Source organism: Haliaeetus leucocephalus, unplaced genomic scaffold (genome assembly GCF_000737465.1).
Source record: "Haliaeetus leucocephalus isolate CR32 unplaced genomic scaffold, Haliaeetus_leucocephalus-4.0 Scaffold973, whole genome shotgun sequence".
Lineage (NCBI taxonomy): Eukaryota > Metazoa > Chordata > Aves > Accipitriformes > Accipitridae > Haliaeetus > Haliaeetus leucocephalus.
In genome coordinates, this window is record NW_010973409.1 from 48,668 (window position 1) to 71,865 (window position 23,198).

Here is a 23,198-nt window from a genome sequence, read left to right on the forward strand (position 1 = left end):
GTAGGTCTCCAAAGTGACCCATGTAATAAGTGTTTCTGTTGTGAAATTACAACTTCACCTTTTTTCAAAATTTTGGTAAGTTAAAATTGAACATGAAGATGGAGCTTTTGACTGCTATAAAAACTTTACATTTAATACTCAAGTTACTTTTGTGTAGCATTGAATTGAAAAGGAGCTCAGGAGTATTACTTTTCATCATAATGTAATTTTTTGTTTAAAATAATATAGTTCTGTTAAATCAGATTTTTGCTTATATTAACTTGATGTTAGTAGTCCAGTCTATACTGATTTATGAAATGTTACATCAAAACTAAAATTCACCATACATTAATTTAGGAGAGCTGATCTGCTATGTGTTGGATTTTATGCAGAATTATTCAAGATCCTACCTCTCTATTTGGGCCATAACTTAGATTAAAGAGATGCTTTCAACTGATTTTTTTTTTTTTTGTAAGTGATTTTATGGTAACCTAAGTGTGTGTGTCCTGAAATTGAATAATGTTTTTTAAACTACACATACTATTATCCTGTTAGCAATTTGTGATAAGAGTTATGCTTGCAGAATTCTTTACTGCAGGCGATTAAAATTAACTGGAACATAAAGCCAAGTGGCCACATCACACTTCATATGAAATTTTAGCTGTCACTGAGCTAAATAATAGTGGCACACTTCATCTTGGAATGGTATTTATTTTGGCTGAGAATGTCTGACTATTGTATGACCTCTGCCAGTGTTACCATTGTTGTTAAAGAGGCAAGAATTGCAGTATATGAACATTTTGTAGTAACTTACATTGATTATTTACAGAAGTTTAGAGAAATTAAATGGAGTTTAACCAAAAGAAGTCTAGAGAAATATTTTTTTCCATAGTTTTAAAAAGTTGGTAGAAGAATTTCTGATCCCTTAGAAATGTGGTGTTTGTTACAAGTTTCGATACTCTACAGTGGACTAGTCATCAGCATGTGTTTCTAAACATCTAGTACAGTGAGATCCAGATTTCATGGGGCCTCCGCCAGTGTGACATTTATTTTATGTGCCAGTGGGCAGTTCCAGAAATTGCAAAGGACTGCTTTTTGGTAAGATGACAGTCCTACTGCTTCTTGCATGTCCTTTGCCGTATATAAACATGGTTACTGTTTGATTCCTGCCAGAATTATGCAACTAGCTGATAGTTCTTTGCTTTCCCCCTTACAATATAGGAAAATCTAGGATTTGCACCTAGGGCTTCATGAGGTGAGGTTTACCTGCAATTTTGTGGGGCTGCAATTGTCCAATTTTATGTGGTTACTAGGAGAAAAAGATTATTTTAAAACACTTGGGGGATTTTTCAAGTGAGAAGTGAATGTCTTCAGGTCACTGTAATATTTGGATAGCAAAATTAGGAAATGTGACTAGCTACTGTTAGCGAAAAAGTATGCTGTTGTCCGTGGAGAACTGTTTGTTCTGTTACAGAATTATAGCACTGCACAGGCAGCATTGTAGGTGAAAAGCAGATGCAGTACTTAAACCACTCAGGGAAGCATTCAAACTTGCAGGACTTTCATATGTGCAAACACACAAAGACATACACTAAGCTCTGAATATGTTGATGGTAAAATTTCATAATTGGTATTTAAGCTGGAAGTATGGGGAAAAACTGATGACACTTGTTCCATGCCAAATTTTACTTTTCAGCTTTCAAAAAGTCAAGTTTTTCTTTTTACTTAATTTTTTTAATCCTGCTTTTGTTTCCTTTTGTTGTATGTACATAAAACAGTCAATGGATAAGATCAATCTAATGCCAGTTCTAGCAAAAAGAATGCTGTAGCTCTTGGTATTTGGCATAGCATTGAGGTTATGCGAGGTTGTGTGATAAGGGCTCATGTAAAAAATTGATTCAGATCCTTGAACAGGACATCGTACATAAGGAGTGTGAAATATGCACAAAGAACGTTTAAAAAACTCCTACTAATAATTGAGGTGTTTGACAGTAGGTGTATAATTTTGATTAGTTTGATAAACTTCTGTGTAAGCAGGGAGAAGTGCTATACGTTAGATCTGTTGCTGTTACTGACAGTTCTCATCTTGATTTTGCAGTGTGGGAAGATGAGAGCTAGTTTTGTGACAAAGATGACCTTCAGCACTGCATGGCTAATAAGTCAAATATTTGCTTTTAGAAGATGGAGATGGCCTCATCATGTTGACCTAACTAAAAGATGTCAGTGTAGGATGGACTGCTAAACTGTTCTAAGGTCAGTCTTTCTGGCCTAGTAATGTAGGTGCTTTATCAGGGAGAGCCCTGATAACAATGGCCTGTAGCTGCAATAGGACGGCTGAAGTTTGTGCTGCTGTGCCTTTGCTAGGCAGATTTAAAACTAGTTACGTAAAATCCCGTCTGTTTTTCCTTCTAGACATGTTTTAGTATAAAAGGTAGCTTTGTGATGTTTTCTTTGTGGCAGTTTGTGGTTGATTCTTTTAACTAGAGTCTTCCTGCACTTCAAAACTGGTGTAGTAAATACACTCTATAGATTTCCCAGTTGGACTGACGGGGGAGTTTCATCTTGGTAGTTTATAGATACTGCAGAAAGTGTTTATTGCATTTCACTTCTGAAATCTAAGTATCCTGTTTTCTGTTCATTTGGACAAATAATATTGTGGTACAGTGAGTGGCAATTTTGGAAAGAGAAGGAAAAGAACACAGAGGAGGAACCTTTGTTAATTATAGATCTCCAGTTTTTCCTGGGCTTGTGTTTAAAATATCTTCCTCCCACCCTCCACTATACATAACAAATTAAAGGTAAAGGGTCATCCTTTTGATCATTTTTAATCAAGCGCATCATATCATATGCAAAATAGGTAATCTGTTACTATAGATGGATGCTGGTCAGAAAATGAGGTATGTTACTTATAAGGTTACATCTTAATACCACTACATCTATACTTTATATGTGTTGTATGTATTACACATCCATTTGTCAGCAAACTCGTTGTCACAAATTTTTCATTTTAATTAGCAGGGTGTGGAAAACGGTGACTAATGCCTCCACTCTAAAACAGATAATGAAAAAGTGCTTGCAAAAAAAACCCAACCCAAAACCATAGCTGTTTCTCAGAAAGCAATGATTTCTTCTTGGCTAGCGGTAGTGAAGAAGAGACAGCAGAAAACCTTTGGGTCGGTTCTGTGTCCACTGAAGTCAATAGAAAGTGAATGAGGCCTTAAGTCTTAATTCAGCTGTTGATATTTATTTGGCATAGAACATGCTTGTGTAACTTATACTACAGCTGCTGCTATTTAACTGTGCTTAGAAACACTTTTTGAATTGAGAAGTATTGCGATACAAATTTGTGTTGCAGGTACGTTTAACAGCTTAATTGCAGCTGAGCTGGCTGATATTGAAAGGGTTGCTCCCAGCTGTGTTTTAACAGGAACCATTATAATTTGTTTAGGGGCATTAAACCTGTAACAGTATATACCAGTTTCAAACCTAACACGAGAGCTGAGAGGCGCAGCTGCAGATGTTATCGTTGCACTTTCTTCTGAATTGATATTAACCCCAGTTCTAGGAATGTGTGTGCCTCATACAGTGTGAAAATACCTGTGCAAGCATGCAGAAATGTTCTGGCTAACTGTGATTGGCTATCCATATCCTTACAGACAAAAAGCAAATTTAGAGCATATAGAACAGATGAAATTATTTGGTATCTTCTGTGGCAGTTTCTTTGGAGGCCATTTGACTTGTCTATAGAAGTCTCATCTCCTAAGTCTGGTTATTTTACCTGAAGTTAGTACTGTGAAGATCAATAAAAACAGGTCTCCTCAGGGGATAAATGGGATGCTTAAATCTCTGGGAGTGTCAGTCTAGTTACCTCCTAAGTAGTAAATATGCATGTGCTTATAAAAATTATTCAGTAAGTAGCATTAACTGTCTCACTTTGGGGATGAGGAAAAGTAAATTATTCTAGTACTATAGGCCAATAATTATTATATCACATAAACGTGAGTTGAATACTCTTGTTTTCTCTGAATCTTTGCCTTGCCTTAGCAATATCTTTGAGGTCGCTAAGAGTGCATATAAGTTACACCTTCCTAAACTATACCTTGTTCTGTGCATTTGATTTGTATTCACGCAAAGGTTGAGTCATCCAGATACCCGGGCAGGGAGAATTAAGGTTGTTACGGGAATCATAGAGCAAATGTTCTACTAAAATTACACCATTTGTCCATGCGGGTTATGCCAAGAGTGAACCTGGTTCATGATTTCTGATTATTTTTCTTTCCTCCAAATCTGAAAAATATAAATGATGCAAACGTGGCTTCTTTTTGTTAATTTTTTTTTCAGCCTGTAGTTTAGTACTAATTAAGCATGTGCAAAGACAATAATTTTCAATCATTTAATAAATGGCAATTTATGAATTAGGGATAATACAGTGCCTATGATAGCTACATTCAGAGACTGCTGCAGCATTCATTTTCTTAAGCAATTGCAGAGAAGCTAAGATTACTCTTTACAGTTCTTAAAATATTTCATTACGTTTTAAGTAAATGGTAGGCTCCCAAAGGAGCTTGAGAGAAGTCAGATTTGAAGGGAATTCAGTCTCCAGCTTTTGTATGTTTTCAAAACTGTCACTTAATTTTGTACGTAAAACAGAATTCAACTGTTCTGTTTTATATATGTATATAAACCAGTATAGCATGTCATACACTTACCTACATTTTTTTTAAGCTACAAGGGTGTTTTCTTTCATAATTAAAGCACAAATACCGCAGTGGTTTCAATTTGGAATTGACAGGTTGAAAATGAAGCTTTAAAGAAAGCATACTTCAGTATATCTTGTTTCAGATGAGGGTGTCGCATCTCATGGCTGCTTGTTTAGTGGTCTTGGCTTCAGTGCAGTTTCTGGGTGGCTGGCTGGTGCAGCAGTGATCTTCATAGCAAACCCGGCATGCGACAAGGTGCACTTACCTTCTGCAGCTCTGTTTATAATGCAAATTACTGCTTCCAAGATACATAGGCTATTTTGTTAACCCACACTTAAATGCTATTTTTATTAAATTAAGTAGAAGATATTTTTGAATGTTCTTGGTGGAAATAGATGACAATGTAATATTAATTGGGTAGCCAAGTTCCAAATATTAAGTACAGAAAGTACTTACATAAATGCCCTCCAGGAGAAAGTAACCATAGAAATGGCTTGTATATTTTAAGTGGTTTTGGTTTATATTATTATATGTGTATATAATATATATATACACATATATAATATAAACATATATTCAGTTTACATTATTATACACTTTTATTGAGGGACTTACTATAATCTTGAACTCCTTGTGTAACACCCAAAGCGCTGCATGCTACACTAAGAAATACAAGCAACATTTTGATTTTACAACAAATGGGAATAGTGAACACTACAGCTCTCATCAGTTATTTAACAAAGACCTGATCTCTAGCAGCTTTTGCTACATGTTCTTGTTGTGATCTCCATCGCTAATGCTTGGCTTGCAGGTTTTGAATGCTTTAGAAACTGTGTGTGTGTTACACAGATGCTTTTAAACAGCTGCTTACCTGCTTCTTGGTTGCAATTCTGGTTTCTGACAATATGCTTTTAAAATATGGCTAATAACATGACGGCTAGCAACATTTCATCCAACAAGCTAAACTTAACTATATCTGCCTGAATTTGACATATACTTTAAAGTAGCTTTGTATTATAGGTACTAGATGTATACCTGTAATTGATTAATTATTTCTGATTTTTGTTATGGTTCATGTATTTGTCTCTGGCTCAGAAGCGTAGTCTTAATGTTCTTGCACATACTGCTTAGCATGTTCTTCTGGTGATACCTACTGTGTTCTGGGATGACTGCTTGCGGTTTTTCTCACAGAGATCCCCAGTTATCCAATTGCAGTTTTATTGGTAGGTCTAGGCCAGCATACACAAAACACATGAATTTGTGGAAAAGTTGCTGTATAAATGCTTCAGCCATGTTACAGTATGTCGTAAGTTGGCTACTCAAAATCATGGTACTGTATGTTGAATCACTTCAGTGCTGTGAAGTTTATGATGTCAACTTAAACCAGTTGACAGTCAGCTTTGGGACATGAGAAGAAGTCAATGGGGTGGATTTGGAATGCTTTGTCACAAGTCATAAAGGTACACTTTATTCAAGGCTCAGGAATGGCAAGATTAGATAGCCTTGATAGTAACAGTTCACTTGCTTTTCAGAATATGAGGTGAATTGACTGTCAGATGGGGAAGTCATATCTACTTTGATTAAAATTGAAGGTTATTCTGGTGTATACTACACACCTGAGAATTGTTTAAATGACAGAAATAAAATTTTATTTTATGCTTGGACACTACAAGCTAGGTGGCTACCTGGGAGTGGGGTGAAAGGAAGTATAAGCAGTGTTGTGAAAGGGCAGAATCACTGGAAGAGTCAATCAGAAATTTGGGTACGTACTATATGGCATATTGGACTACTCTGAATGGCTCTGTGTGTGTTTATATATTCCCAGGTGTAATGGAATCATTTTTAAAAACCGAGAAATTACAAAAGATTCAGAGTTACATTATCTAGCACCATGTGTTCTGAGAGAAACGTCATCCTTGAAGCTACACATACTGAAATGTGTAATTCATGTTCCAGTGCAACATGGCCTTTTCTCTTCTGAAGACTGATTTCACTCAAAGTACAAACCACAGGTTTTTTCAATACTATGCTATATCGCAGTTAACTAATAGAATTTTCCTGTGATTGCTGATGTTGACTTAATGACTAGCAGCAACCTTTTAGATGCTCTTTTGAATGCTTAAAATTCACAAATGTGCCTTAATTGCTGATAATCAAAATATGCTTTCAAGCTCTGTGCTATAGCTATTAACTTCACCAAAGTGATCCTTCTGAAATGTGTGCGAAAAACTGCAACTCAGAAGAGCCCATACAATAACATCTGCTTATGAACAATGTTTAATCACTAAAACTAATTACTTTCCTTGCAGATTTTGAGGTAATTTTTATAGTAAAATTGTGTAAGAATAATTTCCTGCAAGGTGTTTTTTATAAGCTGTGTTTTCAAAGCTGCATTCTGTGGTTTAAAATATCAACAGTGTGCTTCCTGCTTGTCTAGATGGCAGCCAGTTGCTGTCCAAGATTTACTTGAACTTGCAAGCTCCTTCCTTTTGTGTCTATAATTTTTGGTTCTGGATCACTGGAAGCAACTCGGGGTAGGGGAAACAACCTTGGCAGACACTGTCTGCTTTGTCTTTTCTCTGTGATTTTACCTCAAGATCCCAACACCCTGCTCCCCTTGAGTCGTCTTTGATAGTAAATGGTAAGTGTCAGTAGGTGACTATTAGTAGGATATGGTTAATATAGCAGGTAGATTAGCAAATGCTCAAGAAAAGAGCTCATGGTGGAGGAACCCTAGCACTTACTACTTGCGGTTTTGTACAAACCTTACACTGGTAGCAGATGTCATGCGTTACCTACAGGTGTGGAGTATCCACAGCGAGCTCCAATGTAACAGGCAAAAAAGAAAATCTGTAGTGTCTCTTGCAATAGACACTGATCCCCAGACATCTGCCTCCAGTGTCCAAGTGACCAGTGCTAGACTGATACTGATAATTTTGCAGAAAATGTGTAGCCCATTCAGTCTGATTTGTGGGGAAAAGTAGTGCTCATTCATACAGTTTGTCTGAATCATGCTCTTTCACTTGAGTATTATGGCAGCCAGCTCTTACTGAAAAGCTTTAACTTCTCACCTAAAGACTTCTGGAGTAGCTCCATGAAACATTCAAGGTAGCTGACACTGTCAGAGGGATTTTGTTTTCCTCCAGTGTTTTAGTACTCTGGTTTGTTTGTAAATCTTTCTCTTCCACAGGTAAAAGAACCTGAAGTTTATATTGGTTTGGAAGGGAGAAGTGTTCTCTTCAAATCTTCAGCAAGAAGGGATTCTCAGAATAACTACCAAATTTTGGGAGGGTGACAGGAAAAGCTTTTTTTTTTTTTTTTTTTACACCCATAAAATATGAAGCCATTCAAGGGAAGATGAATATCTCAGGGTATTGATTAAGATTAAAAGCATTCTCTAGTTTAGAAAATCCAAGATTGTCTGTGAAAACATTCATTCTCTGGCAAGATTTGAACTTTTTGTCCTGGTCCATCTGCATGGACACAAGGTCTTTTCTGTAATTGATCTTACCCCCCGCCAGTTTCCTTTCTGTCATTCAGAAACTGATTTCTCATGCGAGGAGAAGGACAGATTGAGTACAGAAAGCAAGAATTTAACCTTAAGTCTGGAACTGTGGTCATAAAGAGGTGTGATAAGAAGTCTGACTGAGGTAGCAAAGGGAAGCACCTGATTTGTTTTGGCCTGAAGTAGGTGAGCTGTTTTGCTGAGATTTCTGGAGGCACTCTCAGGGATCCTGCCAGAACTGCTAGATCCTTTCTACTAATTAGCATATGTGTTGCAAGGGCTGTGAACCTCTCTCTGGTGTCTCTCTGTTTGCCCAGTGTAAGAAGCAGGGTTCTGTAGAAACTCACAGTGGACAGTCAGGTTGTCCTTGGGAGTGTTTTGCATCCGAATAAAGCATCTGCATAAAGTCCTAGAGAATGCTGACAATTACAGATTTCATACACTCTTAGGTATTTGAAGATAGATCTGTTAAGTATATCCTGTCTTTTGTTCTTCTGAACAGAGAGATGCTTTTGTAAAACAGGTAGTTAGGTCAGCTCCTTTTCTTGCTGAGCTTCTGCCTGTTTTAAAGCATTGAAGGAAAGGATGAGCTTCACCCTGTATACCTGAGTTGCAACAGACTGAGAATTTCTTGGGAAGGTAGATTACTTTTCCTCCTCTGGTACTGGAAGGAATGTTTAAGGCTTCCAGACCCATCAACAAAAAAGACCCCTATCCCCTTTTTCCTCCCTCAAATCCAACAACCTTATGGGCTAAAGCAATAGTATGCAGACCTACAAAATACAAAGTCTGATTATTGTAGCTGTACAACTAACAGCAAGGGAGCTTGGAGGTGTGACTAATAAGCTACTGGATAGTAGACCAATGAGTAAGAAGTCTGTAGTCCCATCAGATGATTAATGAATGTTGTCTTCACAAAATAGAATGATATTATGTTGTAAAGATATGCAGCAAGTGTCCAAGTTACAGAATTAAAAGATATAAAATAGGAGTAGAATGTGTAAAGAACAGAGCATAGGATCATGTCTAGTATATGAATAAATTAACTAACCAATTTAAAAAGTGCATGACAGGAGTTGGTAAATAACAGCTGCTCCCTGGAGTGTAAATACTGTGCTGAAGTCCTTGGAGAGCTCATAGTCCCTGGAGGTGCTGATGGTGACTAGTGGAATAGCAGCAGCGTCAATGGAAGCAGCAGATTGGAAAGAATAGCTAAGAACAGGAAACAACTGAGCCAGACTGCCTTCTCCACACCTTGTTTTCTCCTGGTTGTCTTATGCTTGGCTTTTAGAATCAGTCCTGATGACATTTGCTCTCTGTTCTGTAAGGTTTTCTTCACAAGGAACCACCCTGCAGAGCACGCAATGAGAAGGCTGAGCAAAAAAAGCCAAAACAAACCCCCAAGGTAAATGATGTTTTGTTAGCTGAGACAATGAAGATATGTAGCAACTGGCTTTTCAGTTGTTCCCTTAACAGAGATTATGTGGATTCCTGGTTAGGGAAAAGAGAACAAAATGTGGATGGGGTGAGGGGAGCTTGTTTTCATTCTCCTCCGAGGGAGGAAATAGAATTGTGAAAGCAGAGGCAAGGATGGAAAAGAAATGTGCCCTGGTGACTAGCTGCCATCCTGATTGTCAGAGGTATAGTTCTGTTTGTTCCGTAACTTTTTGTTACGTCTCAGCAAATTAAACGCCAAGTGAAAATTAACTTGCTCCTTTGAAGCTTCATTGAGAGAATGTATGTGTCTAAGCCTTAATAACTATTATATAACAAATCATTCTAATTTTACTTTTCATTGTTTGCTTCTTCAAAATAATTGAGGTCGAGGCAGCTGCTACCATGAGGTGACAATAATGGAGAATTATGTGCTTTTTCTCTGTAATGGGAGGGAAGCAGTAATCAAGAAAGGAAAATTGATGCAGATGGCATTATCTTGTTCCATCTTTCCAAGATGCTTTCAGAATATCTCACTTGGTGTTCCAGGATCCCTTCTTAAAATATTTTTTCTCATTAGCATAGTAATGTTCACAGAGGCTACTGTGGGTCTTCATCCAGATTGAAGCTTTGTGGATAGAATTCCCTTCTGTTCACAGCTCAAGGAGGTTCTTTTTGGTCAAAAGCTCAGGTTTTATTGTAAGCAAAGTGTACAGGTATGTTACTTGTGGAACTTAAGCATCTTTGTGGTCATCTGGTCTTGTACATGTTTCCACTCTAGACACTTCTAAAGCTGAAATGCAAAATTCTCTTTATAAGAGATTTGCATTATATACTGCAGTACTTCTAGCAGCAACCTCTGCGTATAGCTCTTTCACTTTAGTTATATATTAAGCTGTAATTTTGCTTTCTTGGCTTGCATGTTATTGATGAAATCCCATTAAAAGATCTGTGGACGTGACTTTACTGAAGAAAAGAGAGAAGTCTATAAATCCTTATCAGAAAATGTCTTTGGTCAAGTGACCTTGAGTATTTTGAGAACGCTTTTCAGAATTTAAGCTGAGGCAAAAGTTCTCTTGCCCTGCAGTGGTTAGGTATAAATGCTTAACTCAAACAAAAAATGCTTTAAATTGGAGAAGAAAAAAATTATCACTTTTACTGCAGTTGTAGAAGTTACCTTAATTTGTCAGAGCTCTCAATTGGAGAAGTGTATCTCTTGAGCTGGTGATTAACAGTGTTTACAGTAGTCTTTTTGCATGTGTGTTTATGCTCTTTCCTTTCTCAGAATAAATAGTTGAAAGTTGGAAAGTTTCATGGAAATATTAAGTGGGAATGATCTGAATTGGTATCTAGTGTGTCAAAATAATGACTGGTATGATTGCTGTAGCAACATTGGAGTTCCAGGTATCTATATCTTCTATTTTGATATATACTTGGTACATTGTGTGTGTGTGTGTGTATATATTATACTTTTACATATATTTGTTGTCTGTTTTAACTTTTAATTTTTACAATATGACAGTTTGTGGTGGTGTTGATGAAATACAGGTCAAGATTGCAAGAGGAGTCCTTGCTCAAGGTCAGATTTGATGATCATATTAGGTTTACATGTCAACCCAATGTACTGGGTTTACAATGACTTGGAAGGTTTTTATTTTTTGTGTGTGGTCTTTCTTCTCTTCTGTCACTCATCTGCTTTTGCTTTTAAGAAAAGCAGTGTTTTATATGAAAGAAAAGAAAAAAAGCCCTGTGGTATATGCTTGTTTAACAATGACAGCTAAGATCCTGACTCATCACTTACAACTTATTATAGGGTGGTTTGAAAAGCTGGTCTCTCCTTGTGTCCTTTCCCAATGTCTTCTGAAATGTTTTTCTTTTGGTACTATTGTCTAAAAGCAGGAAACTAGTATTTCCAGAAAGTGTATATGTGTGTGTGATTGAGAGAGAGATATATACACCATGTTTTCATATAACACTATATTTATTTTTAAAAAACCAAAACCAACCAAACAAAAAAAAACCAACCCCAAAGTGAAGAAGTGAACTGGCTATTTCCCAGCCTTTGAAGGCAGTAAACTTCTCACAAGGGCAACTTGACTTAGAATTGGTAAGAAAGTGACCTGTGTTGCATTTATGTTACTATTTAAAGGTCTAAAGCTTTTCCCACACAACTGTTTAGTTTTACAGTTGCTCTGTTTTTCATCTAAGCACTGTGTTGTTTATTTTCCCATGTTTTTAATAATTGTTTTCAACTTGCATACAGTCAGTAATGGAAAGGATTTAAAAATAAAAATCGCTGCATTAAATCATTCAGAGGAATTGCCTAGAGATAAGTAGGCAAACAATGTGCTGCTGATGGTGGTGCGCAGAGAATACTGCAGTAGAGAAAAAGAGTTATTAACTGATGGAGCCGAATGTCTCCTTGATGAATGATTTCTAGCATGTCACAGAGTAGTGTGACGATATAGAATTTGTGTGGGTTCTCAGCACTAAAAGAATATTTTCCTTTTTCTCTGGAGTGTTTTGGGTTTTTTTCATACACATGGGTAAGTGTATCTTACTACCTACTATAAAGGGATTCAATATGTGTGAAGATCAATACCAAAATAGGAAAAAGTCATATGTTAAAATTTAAATTGTTCATGTGTGTATCAGATTGAGGCTGGCAAGGTCTGAAGAATCTTCCTCAGGTTTTATATTCCAAAAGAAGGGTAGGAGGATCTGAAGTATTTAAATTGCTATATAGAAGGACAGGATTGGTGACGCTACTTACTTTTTGGCCAGCTCCACTTGGCCTGTATGACAAAGGGAGAGTGCCTGCTTGCCCTTTGAGGTAATATGGCTGATGTAATTCCTCCTTTGCTTCAGGGAGCTTGAAATCGCTGTGTCTTGGGAGATGCCCCTGAGACAGCTGTGGATCAGGTAGTTTTGTAGATGGCTTAAAGCTGCTGTTTGCTTTAGGTTGGTGTGATGTGCTGTATTAGTTGTGTGAAATCCTGTAGGATCACTAATTCTAGAAAGAAAAATGTTCTGGTTTTCATAATACCCATCTGGGTTGGACAAACAGACTTAGGCCTGGTAGTCCTGGAGTCTGAGTAACGGGCATTTCCACTGTAAATAAAATCATGTCAAAAGCAGTAATATGGTCTTCCATTTAGGTGTGGCTATTCAGTTTTCTTCCTTTGAAGTTTCTATTTATCCTTGGTTTAGGATGTGAGGAAAAATCTTTAACAGAGAGTTTAATATTATACTTAATACTTGGGAATCTCTGTTTCTAGTTTCAGAAACAAATTGAAGCCTTAAATCAAAAATGACATTCAGGTTTTGTAAGATGATTTCTCTTCATGGGAAAGATTAATATATCATCTACTATTTCAACAAATATCGAATATTGAATAATAATAATATTCAATAATATTGAATTACTGTGATATTTTTCTTTTAGCAGAGAAAATAGCACCTTATTTTTTCATTATTAGTTCTTAAATTAATTAACAGCTAATTTTACCTTATTTACTGTATGAAAGAATGTTCTTTCTTCTTACTGTATCTGAAATACATTTCTTTGCAATCCTAGGGTATCTCATAGCTTTTTCTGCCTCTCTCACATACTGTGGGGGTGACCCCAAGAACAGAGTCATTTCTACTTACCCATTTGTTTGGTATCTTGTCACCTAACCGTTTGGCCCTGTACATCATGGTTGGCAGTGTGTTTATAATAGGGAGATCCAGGAGGTGCAATTCCAGCTGTGAAGGAGTAGTGAGCAGTTGCTGTGGCTGGGCTAAGTAGGGAAAGCAATCACACTGGATTTTAAGACCAGCTAGGGAGAGGAGGAGGCAGGCAGCAACAGAAGCTGTGAATTGGCTCTTTTGGAGCAAGCGGTAGAGAGAAGACGACCTACTGAGGAAGACATCAGAAATGATTCCTGTTGCATTCAGTCTTCTGTGAGGCTGTCATTGGGTGGCAGATTTCTTTGAGGGTAGTGTTATTCAGAAAAATTGTATTCGGTTTGTGTAGCAAGGTTTTGGTTGTGGGGAGACTATAGGGGTGGCTTCTGTGAGAAGCTGCTGGAAGCTTCCCCTGTGTCCGATAGAGCCAATGCCAGCCGGCTCCAAGATGGACTCGCTGCTGGCCAAGGCCAAGCCCATCAGTGTTGGTGGTAGCACCTCTGGGATATCATATATAAGAAAGGGGAGAAGAAACCCTGCACAATTGCAGCTGGGGAGAGGAGTGAGAATATGTGAGAGAAGCAACTCTACAACACCCAGGTCAGTGAAGAAGGAGGGGGAGGAGATGCTCCAGGTGCCAGAGCAGAGATTCCCCTGCAGCCCGTGGTGAAGACCATGGTGAGTCAGGCTGTCCCCCTGCAGCACGTGGAGGTCCACGGTGGAGCAGATATCCACCTGCAGCCCGTGGAGGACCCCACGCTGGAGCAGGTGGGTGCCTGCAGGAGGCTGTGACCCTGTGGGAAGCCCATGCTGGAGCAGGCTCCTGGCAGGACCTGTGGCCCCGTGGAGAGAGGAGCCCACGCTGGAGCAGGTTTTCTGGCAGGACTCGTGACCCTGCGGGAGACCCACCCTGGAGCAGTCTGTGCCTGAAGGACTGCAGCCTGTGGAAGGAGCCACGCTGGCACAGTTTGTGAAGAACTGCAGCCTGTGGGAAGGATTCACGTTGGAGAAGTTTGTGGAGGACTGTCTCCCATGGGAGGGACCCCACGCTGGAGCAGGGGAAGAGTGAGGAGTCCTGCCCCTCAGGAGGAAGGAGCAGCAGAGACAACGTGTGATGAACTGGCCCCAACCCCCATTCCCCGTCCCCTGGGCAGCTGGAGGGGAGGAGGTGGAGAATTTGAGATTAAAGTTAAGCCTGGGAAGAAGGGAGGGGTGGGAGGAAGGTGTTTTTAAGGTTTGGTTTTCTTTCTCATTATCCTACTCTGATTTGATTGGTAATAAATGAAACCAATTTCCCTGAGTTGAGTCTGTTTTGTCCGTGACGGTAAGAGTGATCTCTTCCTGTCCTTATCTTGACCCATGAGCCTTTTGTTGTATTTCTTCTCCCCCTGCCTGGTTGAGGAGGGGCAGTGACAGAGCAGCTTTCGTGGGCACCTGGCATTCAGCCAGGGTCAACCCACCTCAAGAATATGGACAACACCTGAGAATTTCTGGAAGGCTAAAAGGTCTGAATCTCCTTCAAGATTCAGGAACAGCTGTTAATAGGGAACACATAACGTGGTCTGCTTGTTCTCCTGCTGCAGGGTGAAGGTGGAGAAAGGAGCAAGCCATGCATGTGAGCTGGTCTCTTCCTAGCCTGAGGCTTCTCCTTACTGAATGTTTTGCAGTTAGGTAAATGAAGGGCTACTAACGTTAGATACATGCACGCATATAATTCCTTTTAATACATGTAGTCCTGAAAGTTCTTTTAGTTTTTCTATTTTATATTTAGCGTAGAGTTGTATTTCTGAAGTTTGAGTGCATTTGTGGGAATATGCGGTTTCTTTTCCATATTATGAGAAGCTATTTATAGGTGGAGAGGGTGTGCCAAAACTGAAACAAGAGTGGAAGGAGAAGTGGCTTGAAACTTGATGAGGAGATGGGGACAAATAGTCTTTGGTGTTTTTAAAAAGTAAAGAACTACTACTTTGAGCTGTCTCTATTTGCAAATGGGGAGGATGGAGAGCTGTAAGGTACTAAAGTAACCCTGTGTAAGAGCAAAGTCATTCAAAATTAAGGAAGTTATTTCACTTTGCAAAACAAAAGTTACAGTTTAACTTTCTCAAAATCAAAGCTTTTCATTCTGGTTTTGAAACCAGCTTAGAGTGCTGATAAATCAAGCGCTCTGCCTCCCCTCGCCCCACGATAGCAAAAAGCAGACCAACAAGTAAGGTAGAGGACAATGCTATAGCTGCATGGCCTAGTGTCTGTCCTGTTAAGGGTTAATGTGTTATTTAATGAGTTTTATCTAGCATGGTTTGGTGTTTTTGTATTGGCTCCTCTTTGATATATTCTTTTTTTAGATCAACCACACTTGAACTCTTTTAATATCTTTTGTTAAAGACTTAAAAAAATCCAACAATTGGCAAGCATGTAAAAAAATTCAGTTATTTCAATAATATATGTTAATTCCTTCCCTTTTTGCCACAGAGTTGTTCTATGACTCTAGAATAGGGGAGGTTCTTCCTTTTTGTTCTGTTCATTCAGCACCTTAAACAGAGTGGTTTTTTTGATCACTGCTCAAGCAGCAAATATTCAGCAAGTTCTAATACTTTGAATCCTACACAGAAGCTGCTGCTCCTGGTGTCTCTGCTCTGTCAGGTCTGTAGAACGGCTGTTGGTATCTCAACTATAATGTAAAGCTAGGTAGTGCAGAAAGGATGAATAAAAAAGGCTTCTTTAAAACTATCTTACTTCAGCTAGAGAACAGTAAGACTCAGCAATACCTTGTTTTGGATGAAGGGAGAATAAATCATTGATTTTATTTAAATTTCTCCTAATCTAGGAAGAATATAGTTGATAAAAGCCTGTAAAGCTTTGGGCTAGGTGATAACTGCAAACATTCAGTTAATTTTCCAAATGTTTCCTAAGCTCTCTGGTCAATTTATCTTACACTTCTGTCTTAGCTGCAGAAGAAAGGGGAGAGGAAAATGGAAATGTCTGAGTTTTTCGAAGTTTTATTTTGGGTTTTATTTCCTATGGAAGCAAATCTTCAGGACTGTAAGTTTTCTCTCAAAAAAAAAAAAGAGATAGGAGAACTAGTCACTTAAAAATGAAAATAGAACATTTCTGTTGCTGTGAAGCATGAGAATGTCAGGTTTTCAATGTCACACTCTTATGCAGGATGGGAAAAGGAGGGGAGCAGTTTTCCATACAATTATATTGTCTTCCAGGGAGAAGATGATCTTTTTTCTCCTAGGTGTTCCTTCAGATTGCTTCCCTGAGCTCTCTTCCTGAGGGAGGAGTATTTGCATGAATGTGTGTCCGTGGTGCTTTTGGTTTTGTTTTAGCTTTGAAGCAACCCTCTGTGCTGTGGAGCTCAGTTACATGGTGTGTGACCTCTCAAAGCAGAGCACTGCCTGGGGTTCTAGCAGTTCCCAGAAGCTGCGTATCGTGGGGGTCTGTGTCACCTTCTGACTGATCTTGTTTTCTGTCAAAGGGAATTAGAATTGACTGTGGCTTCTACTGATGCTTTGGCCTCTGTTTTAAATGTTGACTATTAAAATGTCATTATTGTAACTTTCAGCAACCTTGGCTAAATTTCTTTACGAACCTTGCAACAACAGCTTTTCACTTAATTCTACTCTAACTTGTTTGCAAGGATGGTTATTTGCATCTTTGAGTTCAGTTTTCTTTCTTGCTTTTCAGTGCGCTCAAGGTATACTGCTTTAATCAGTCTATTTACCACAGTGTAGGCTACAGGAAGCACACCATACTTTGAAAATATGATAACGGTAATACAAAAGTCATGAAGTTCATACTAATACATTTTTACAGTGTAGTAGCTTGGACAAATGGAGCTTGAATCTTTGTTGCTTACAAAGTCTTCAGATATTTTTTTCTGAAAGCTTTGGATACCTCAAGTATGAACCTCTAAGTTTTTGCATTAAGTTCTTTGCAAGGTAAGTGTAGGAAAAGAGGCTTCTTATGTGCATGTATAATTTCCTACAGGCTATAAAAATGGAGAGAGAAGTTTTAAACATCTCCTTTTTCTTTTGGCTTTCAGAAGGATTTTGGAAGCTTGCCAATTTGTTTAAAGAACAGCCTGCTCAAATAATGTTGTTTTTATCTGCTATACAAGCATGCATTTTGTCTTCATCTGGATGGTCCAAATCTAGAAACAGATTAACTTTCTCCCTGACAGCTGGTATTCATATCTGATAGTAAATAAGTACTCTAAGTTGCATCCTATGCTAATGTCTGTAAACTCACAAGTTACCTTATTTTTTATAAAAAAATCCTTACTGATGCTTGAGAAATGAAAAATGACTGTTCTTAAACTGTGATTAGCTATTTTATGTAGGAAAGAAGGAGGAGGGACAGTATAGCTTCCTCTGGTGTCTCAGATCACATATAAAGGAAAGAAAATCTAAGCCTAAATTAGTAATAGAGAAGGAAGTAGCATTTTCATACTTTTCCTTATGAAGACTGAGAAAGTATGAGTCACACTTTTAAACCTACTATGAACCTACTATTTTAAGAGACAATTTTCTCTAACATAGTCTTGACATTTTTACAGGCCTTTGGTAGTCTCAAGCTCTTCGTTTTTGTAGGTAAGTATATGGTATGTTTGGATCAGAACATTAACATCCATTTGTGGTAGTTCTTCACATTTAGTCACTCTATCAACCCATACGAATTTAACAGCTACATAGTGATATTTCCTATGACAGCAGATGTTTTTGGACCTTTACAGATCATGAGCCAAGTTGAGGGACAACAGAAGAATCTTGTACAAGCCATTGAAGCTCTCCCAAGTTCTGGGCCACTTTCTGCCTTGGATCAGGACTTGCTGCTTTTAAAAGCTACCTCTGCTGCCACCCTGAGCTGCCTTGGAGAATGTTTGACTCTGTTACAGCAAAGCATGCATCAAGTGGGCCAGCATCATAACAGGACACTGTCATCAGGTGAGCACAAGCTCTCTTGGGTGTTACTTTATGTGCCTTGGGGTTTTTTATTATGATACTGAAGCAGGCAAAATTAACCATTCCTGAGAGAGGTACGTCGGGGTGAGCAGCTTGTAAGCTTTCACAGCCTCAAGTGTCATAATTTTTTTCTTTGCCTAAAAAAAAAGATGCAAAATCTGTTGAAATCAGAAGAGAGGAGGAAAAGAGGCTGTCCTAAGTCTTCTGAGGGAAATCAGGTTCTGAAGACAGCAAAACCCCCCCCAAAAAACAAGGGGGGCATGGAGAACAGGTAGATAAGCCTATATTCTTAATGACAGTGCAGAACCTGCTTGGTTGTTTTGTTTTGTTTTGCTTGGTTTTTTTTTAGATTGAAATCACAATGCAGATTTGTTTGATAAAAATATATGTAATATTATGCAACGCCACAGTGAAAATTATATTTCTAGTTTTCTACATGGAAGGATGCTGTTGAGGCACGTTTATTCCAGTCTGTGGTTTTCTTTAAATCTGGAAAGAGTTCTCCATACTGCTATTAAAAAAAAAAATAAAAAAAAATCTGTGGCAAATTTTTATGAGCCTAAAATGTCAAACAGTGTGATTCTGCATTGAGCTCTGCAGGCATGAACCTTTCAGTCCCCATGTAGCTCAATTTTTTCAATTCACCCAGTTCTATATCTCTGTCAATAATGTTGGAAGTTGGACCTTTAGCTTTCTGGAAAGGTGGTCAGTGTTTTTCCATACACAGAGTGCACTGCCTAGTCTAAAAGCAGGAGCAGGACTTGATATAAGACGAACAGCAGCAGCAGAACTCTGGATATGGGGTGGCTTTTTATGTTTTTTTCAGGTGCTTCAACAACATTCCCCCTCAACCTGTCCTTACATACAGTAGGTTTACTACAGGGCAGCATATGCCCTCAGGGCTGATGAGAGCTAGATAGGAAGCCCTCTGAAGAATTCCCATTGTGATGAGAACAGAAACATGAGAGGGTCAGCTAAGAAGTAGGCAAATGATGTAAAAAGGGTTCTAGGAAAAAACAGCGTAAAAACTTTGACACCTATACCGTGGTATATCATGACTTTCCCGCATCCGGATTCTGATGTATTTCATAAGGAACATAAAAACCCAAAATATTTTCTTATTTTCTGTATTTTGGTTTTCTTGTAGAAAATGCAAAAAAGCCTTGCACATATCTAAATGGTAATGATAAAGTGCATTTAATTGAATTCTTTAATATAGTTTGTTTTCAAAAGAGAATGGTTTCGAACAAAGATGAAAAGCATCCTTCGAAGAAAGTCACTTTCTAGTTTCAAAGTCCCTGAAGGTTGTTTTTCATGTTCCTGTGATCTAAGTGAACTGTCAGAGATAGGTGACTTGAGTTGTACATGTCCTTGAATGTGTCCGAATAATCTTCTGTTAAATCAGTGTCTGTATTTTGACCTGACAGACTTGACAATGATTTTTGAGGATCTGCGCACGAGAACAGAGAAAAGCAAGCATAACATTAGTAATTGCTGAAAGGGAATCCCATATTTTTTGAAAAAAAAATTGGAAAGCCATGACTATAATGTACTTAATAAAATTTAATAAGTGTTTTTGTTTGTTCCTCCTAAGACTTTAAACTTGTACAAGAATCCTTTCAGGAATTAAAATTCTGTAGCACTGGCTCATGCCAGCATCTTTGGCATAACTGTGAGAACTTGAATTCAAACAGTTAATTCTTCAGTGTGTACATGTGCTAATTCTTTGGTATGTAATTAAAAAAAAAAAAAAAGGGAAGGAAGTAAAAGCTGCTGAAGTATTTAGTCTCTTCTCCCAGACTGAAAGAGTCTGTGAAATGATTTTTTTTTTTCCTTTTCTTTTCCCCAGGCGTTGTTATGCAACAGTTGCCTGAAACAACCTGGCCTACAAGTCTTGATTACTGATTTTCCTACACACTTAATCTTGTTCAGGCATACTTTGATAGACTTAACATTTCTGCGGAGTCGGTAGAGTTTCAGAGTCATCAAAGCTGCATAAACTCATCTTAATGAGCCTAATGCCTTTAAGTAATCCTTTAGCAAACTCTAATTCTGAGATATGATATATTTAATTTCAGTTCTGTGTCCTCCAGGTGAATTTTCTTAATTTCATACACAGAAGGTGCAACCAAAAGATGATGATCTTTACTATCACCTGTTGATACTGTCAGGTGAAAATGACTCTTGTTAGGTTAAAAGCCATATATTCCTCTGACAGGAAGTCTCAAACTCCTTTCCTATGAGATGTGATGGCCCTGTGCAATTTATTGCCAAATGTTTCCATCCCAGTGCTCTCTCGTTACCTGCTCCATAGTGTCCAAGATGCTACTGGGCATTGTGGGGCAGGATCCGTAGGATTTTGTAGAGAGACACAAGACAGGAATTTGATAACTTGTTTTCTTGCTTCTAGCCCACAGTTCATGAAAGCAGTCCAGTCCAGCAAAGCAGCACAGTCCTGCTCATGTGGAGTGTGAGAAATAATCAATGGCTTAGCTTTGGTGATTTGAACTTACCCTTAAGTTTACCTTCCTTCAGCATCAAAACTGGTCACTAATATGCCATAAAGAGATAGAACTGCCTGAAAAGTAGATAGATACCTACTTTCTCTGCTTTCTCTGTACCTTTGCTCTGCTTGTGTCCTTGAAGTCTTTATGGCTGATTATGCAAGGATTGCTGTTGTCTTCTCTGTCCACTGCAGGTCTTGCAATCTTACTGATTCTAAAGCAAGGACTTAAAGTAGCTGAGAGTTTCTGACCTAGTACTTACAGAATGCACTCATGAAGATTATAATTAAATAGTAGCTATTTTAAACAGATTTACAGACCTTTACAGCTTTAAACAGAAAAAAATGTCTCCTTTCTTTTGATGTAAATATTTTTATTGCTTTGGTTTCCAGTAATGTGAGTAGAAAGAAAGCAGCTTGGCATTCAGTTTAGTGGAATCTTATCCAGAATCTAGGCTTGTGTAGGTCCTGACTTTATATATTTTTATGGTATTCTTTGTCATGCAATAGTTTAAAGATGACATGATTTTTCCTCTTAATTTTCATGTTTCTCGTGAGTTGTCAGTCCTAGACCTCAAGCCTACAAGCAGACATGAAGATTAAACTGAAGTCTTCAATCTTGTCTTGAAGGATAGTCAATACGTGTTTTATTTCCCCTCTAAAGCTTCAAGGAAGGGTTTTTGTGATTGTCTTTTTTGTTAGTGCTTGATTTTGGAAGGGCATCAACATGAACAGTCAGTGGAGCAAAATCCCATGTTTCTACTCTTGAGTCAAAATAATGTCAAATAATGTCAAATTCATTTCTAGCTGTCGTTATTAAAGGTATGTACATTGATCACTAGCTAAATTAGTTGTGATTTTTTTTTTCTTTCATTGAAAGATATGCTGGAGAAGGATATTATCAGCTGAAAGTGTTGGTTATGTGTAGTGTGAATTGAGGATAAGAGATTACATCTGTTCAAGCTTCTTTGGTTTGGGAATTTTGCTCGTTTTGTAGGAGGGAGAAAAATGTCAAGGATTTTCTTATTAGCCAAAAATGTCACCACTTAGGTACATGGAAAGTATCTGTTAATCAGCATTAAGGGCCTTGTGACAAGCTTGAGTTCATTTAGCATGCAGACAGGAAACAGGTGCCTTTTAAAATAAAAATGTGTAGAAGAAACCTTTGTCTTTGCTTCAAATTTTAAAATTTTTAGTGTTATTTTTTCTGCCTGTGTAGCCTTTGGCAGAAGAGTATCTCTACAACCTATTGACTGCTGTGATTAACATCTGTCCTGCTTTCAGCTGGGATAGAGTTAATTTTCTTTCTAGTAGCTAGCATAGTGTTATGTTTTGGATTTAGTATGAGAATAATGTTAATAACACACTGATGTTCTCAGTTGTTGCTAAGTAGTCTTTATAATAAGCGCTGGTTGACCCCCGGCTGAATACGAGCCAGCAGTATGCCCAGGGGGCCAAGAAGGCCAACGGCATCCTGGCCCGTATCAGAAATAGTGTGGCCAGCAGGAGCAGGGAGGTGGTTGTTCCCCTGTACTGGGCACTGGTGAGGCCGCACCTCGAGTCCTGTGTTCAGTTTTGGGCCCCTCACTACAGGAAAGACATGGAGCTGCTGGGGCGTGTCCAGAGAAGGGCAACCAAGTTGGTGAGGGGCCTGGAGCACAAGTCTCATGAGGAGCGGCTGAGGGAACTGGGGTGGTTTAGCCTGGAGAAAAGGAGGCTGAGGGGAGACCTTATCGCTCTCTACAGCCACCTGAAAGGAGGTTGTAGCGAGGTGGGTGTCAGTCTCTTCTATCAAGTATCTAGTGATAGGATGAGAGGAAATGGCCTCAAGTTGCGCCAGGGGAGGTTTGGATTGGATATTAGGAAAAATTTCTTTACTGAAAGGGTTTTCAGGTATTGGAACAGGCTGCCCAGGGAAGTGGTTGAGTCAACATCCCTGGAGGTATTCAAAAAGTGCGTAGACAAGGCACTTCAGGACCTGGTTTAGTGGGCATGATTGATGGTTGGACTCGATGATCTTGAAGGTCTTTTCCAACCTAAATGTTTCTATGATTCTAAGTCAAGGATTTTTCAGCTTCTCGTGCCCAGCCAGTGAGAAGCCTGGAGGGGCACAAGAAGTTGGGAGGGGACACAGCCAGGGCACCTGACCCAAACTGGCCAAAGAGATATTCCATACCATGTGAGGTCATGCCCAGTATATAAACTGGGGGGAGTTGGCCTGGGGGGTGGGGATCGCTGCTCAGGAACTAACTGGGCATTGGTTGGCGAGTGGTGAGCAATGGCATTGTGCATCACTTGTTTTGTATATTCCAATTTTGTTATTATTATTATTGTCATTTTATTATTATTATTATCATTATTATTCTTTTCCTTTCTGTCCTATTAAAATTCTTGTCTCAACCCACAAGTTTTACTTCCCCCCCCCCCCCCCCCCCTCCTCCCCC

General features: G+C 38.6%; 1 protein-coding gene across 1 annotated transcript in view; it reads left to right on the forward strand.

The window, feature by feature from the left end:
- The window catches only part of OSBPL10 (oxysterol binding protein-like 10), a gene marked incomplete at its 5' end in the record, with an annotated part of 87,082 nt that overhangs the window by 18,004 nt on the left and 45,880 nt on the right, over positions 1-23,198 (forward strand). The window contains 2 exons of the mRNA XM_010584375.1: positions 11,141-11,197; positions 18,023-18,233. Coding sequence (XP_010582677.1) covers positions 11,141-11,197; positions 18,023-18,233 — 268 coding nt within the window. The remainder of the gene's footprint in view (positions 1-11,140; positions 11,198-18,022; positions 18,234-23,198) is intronic.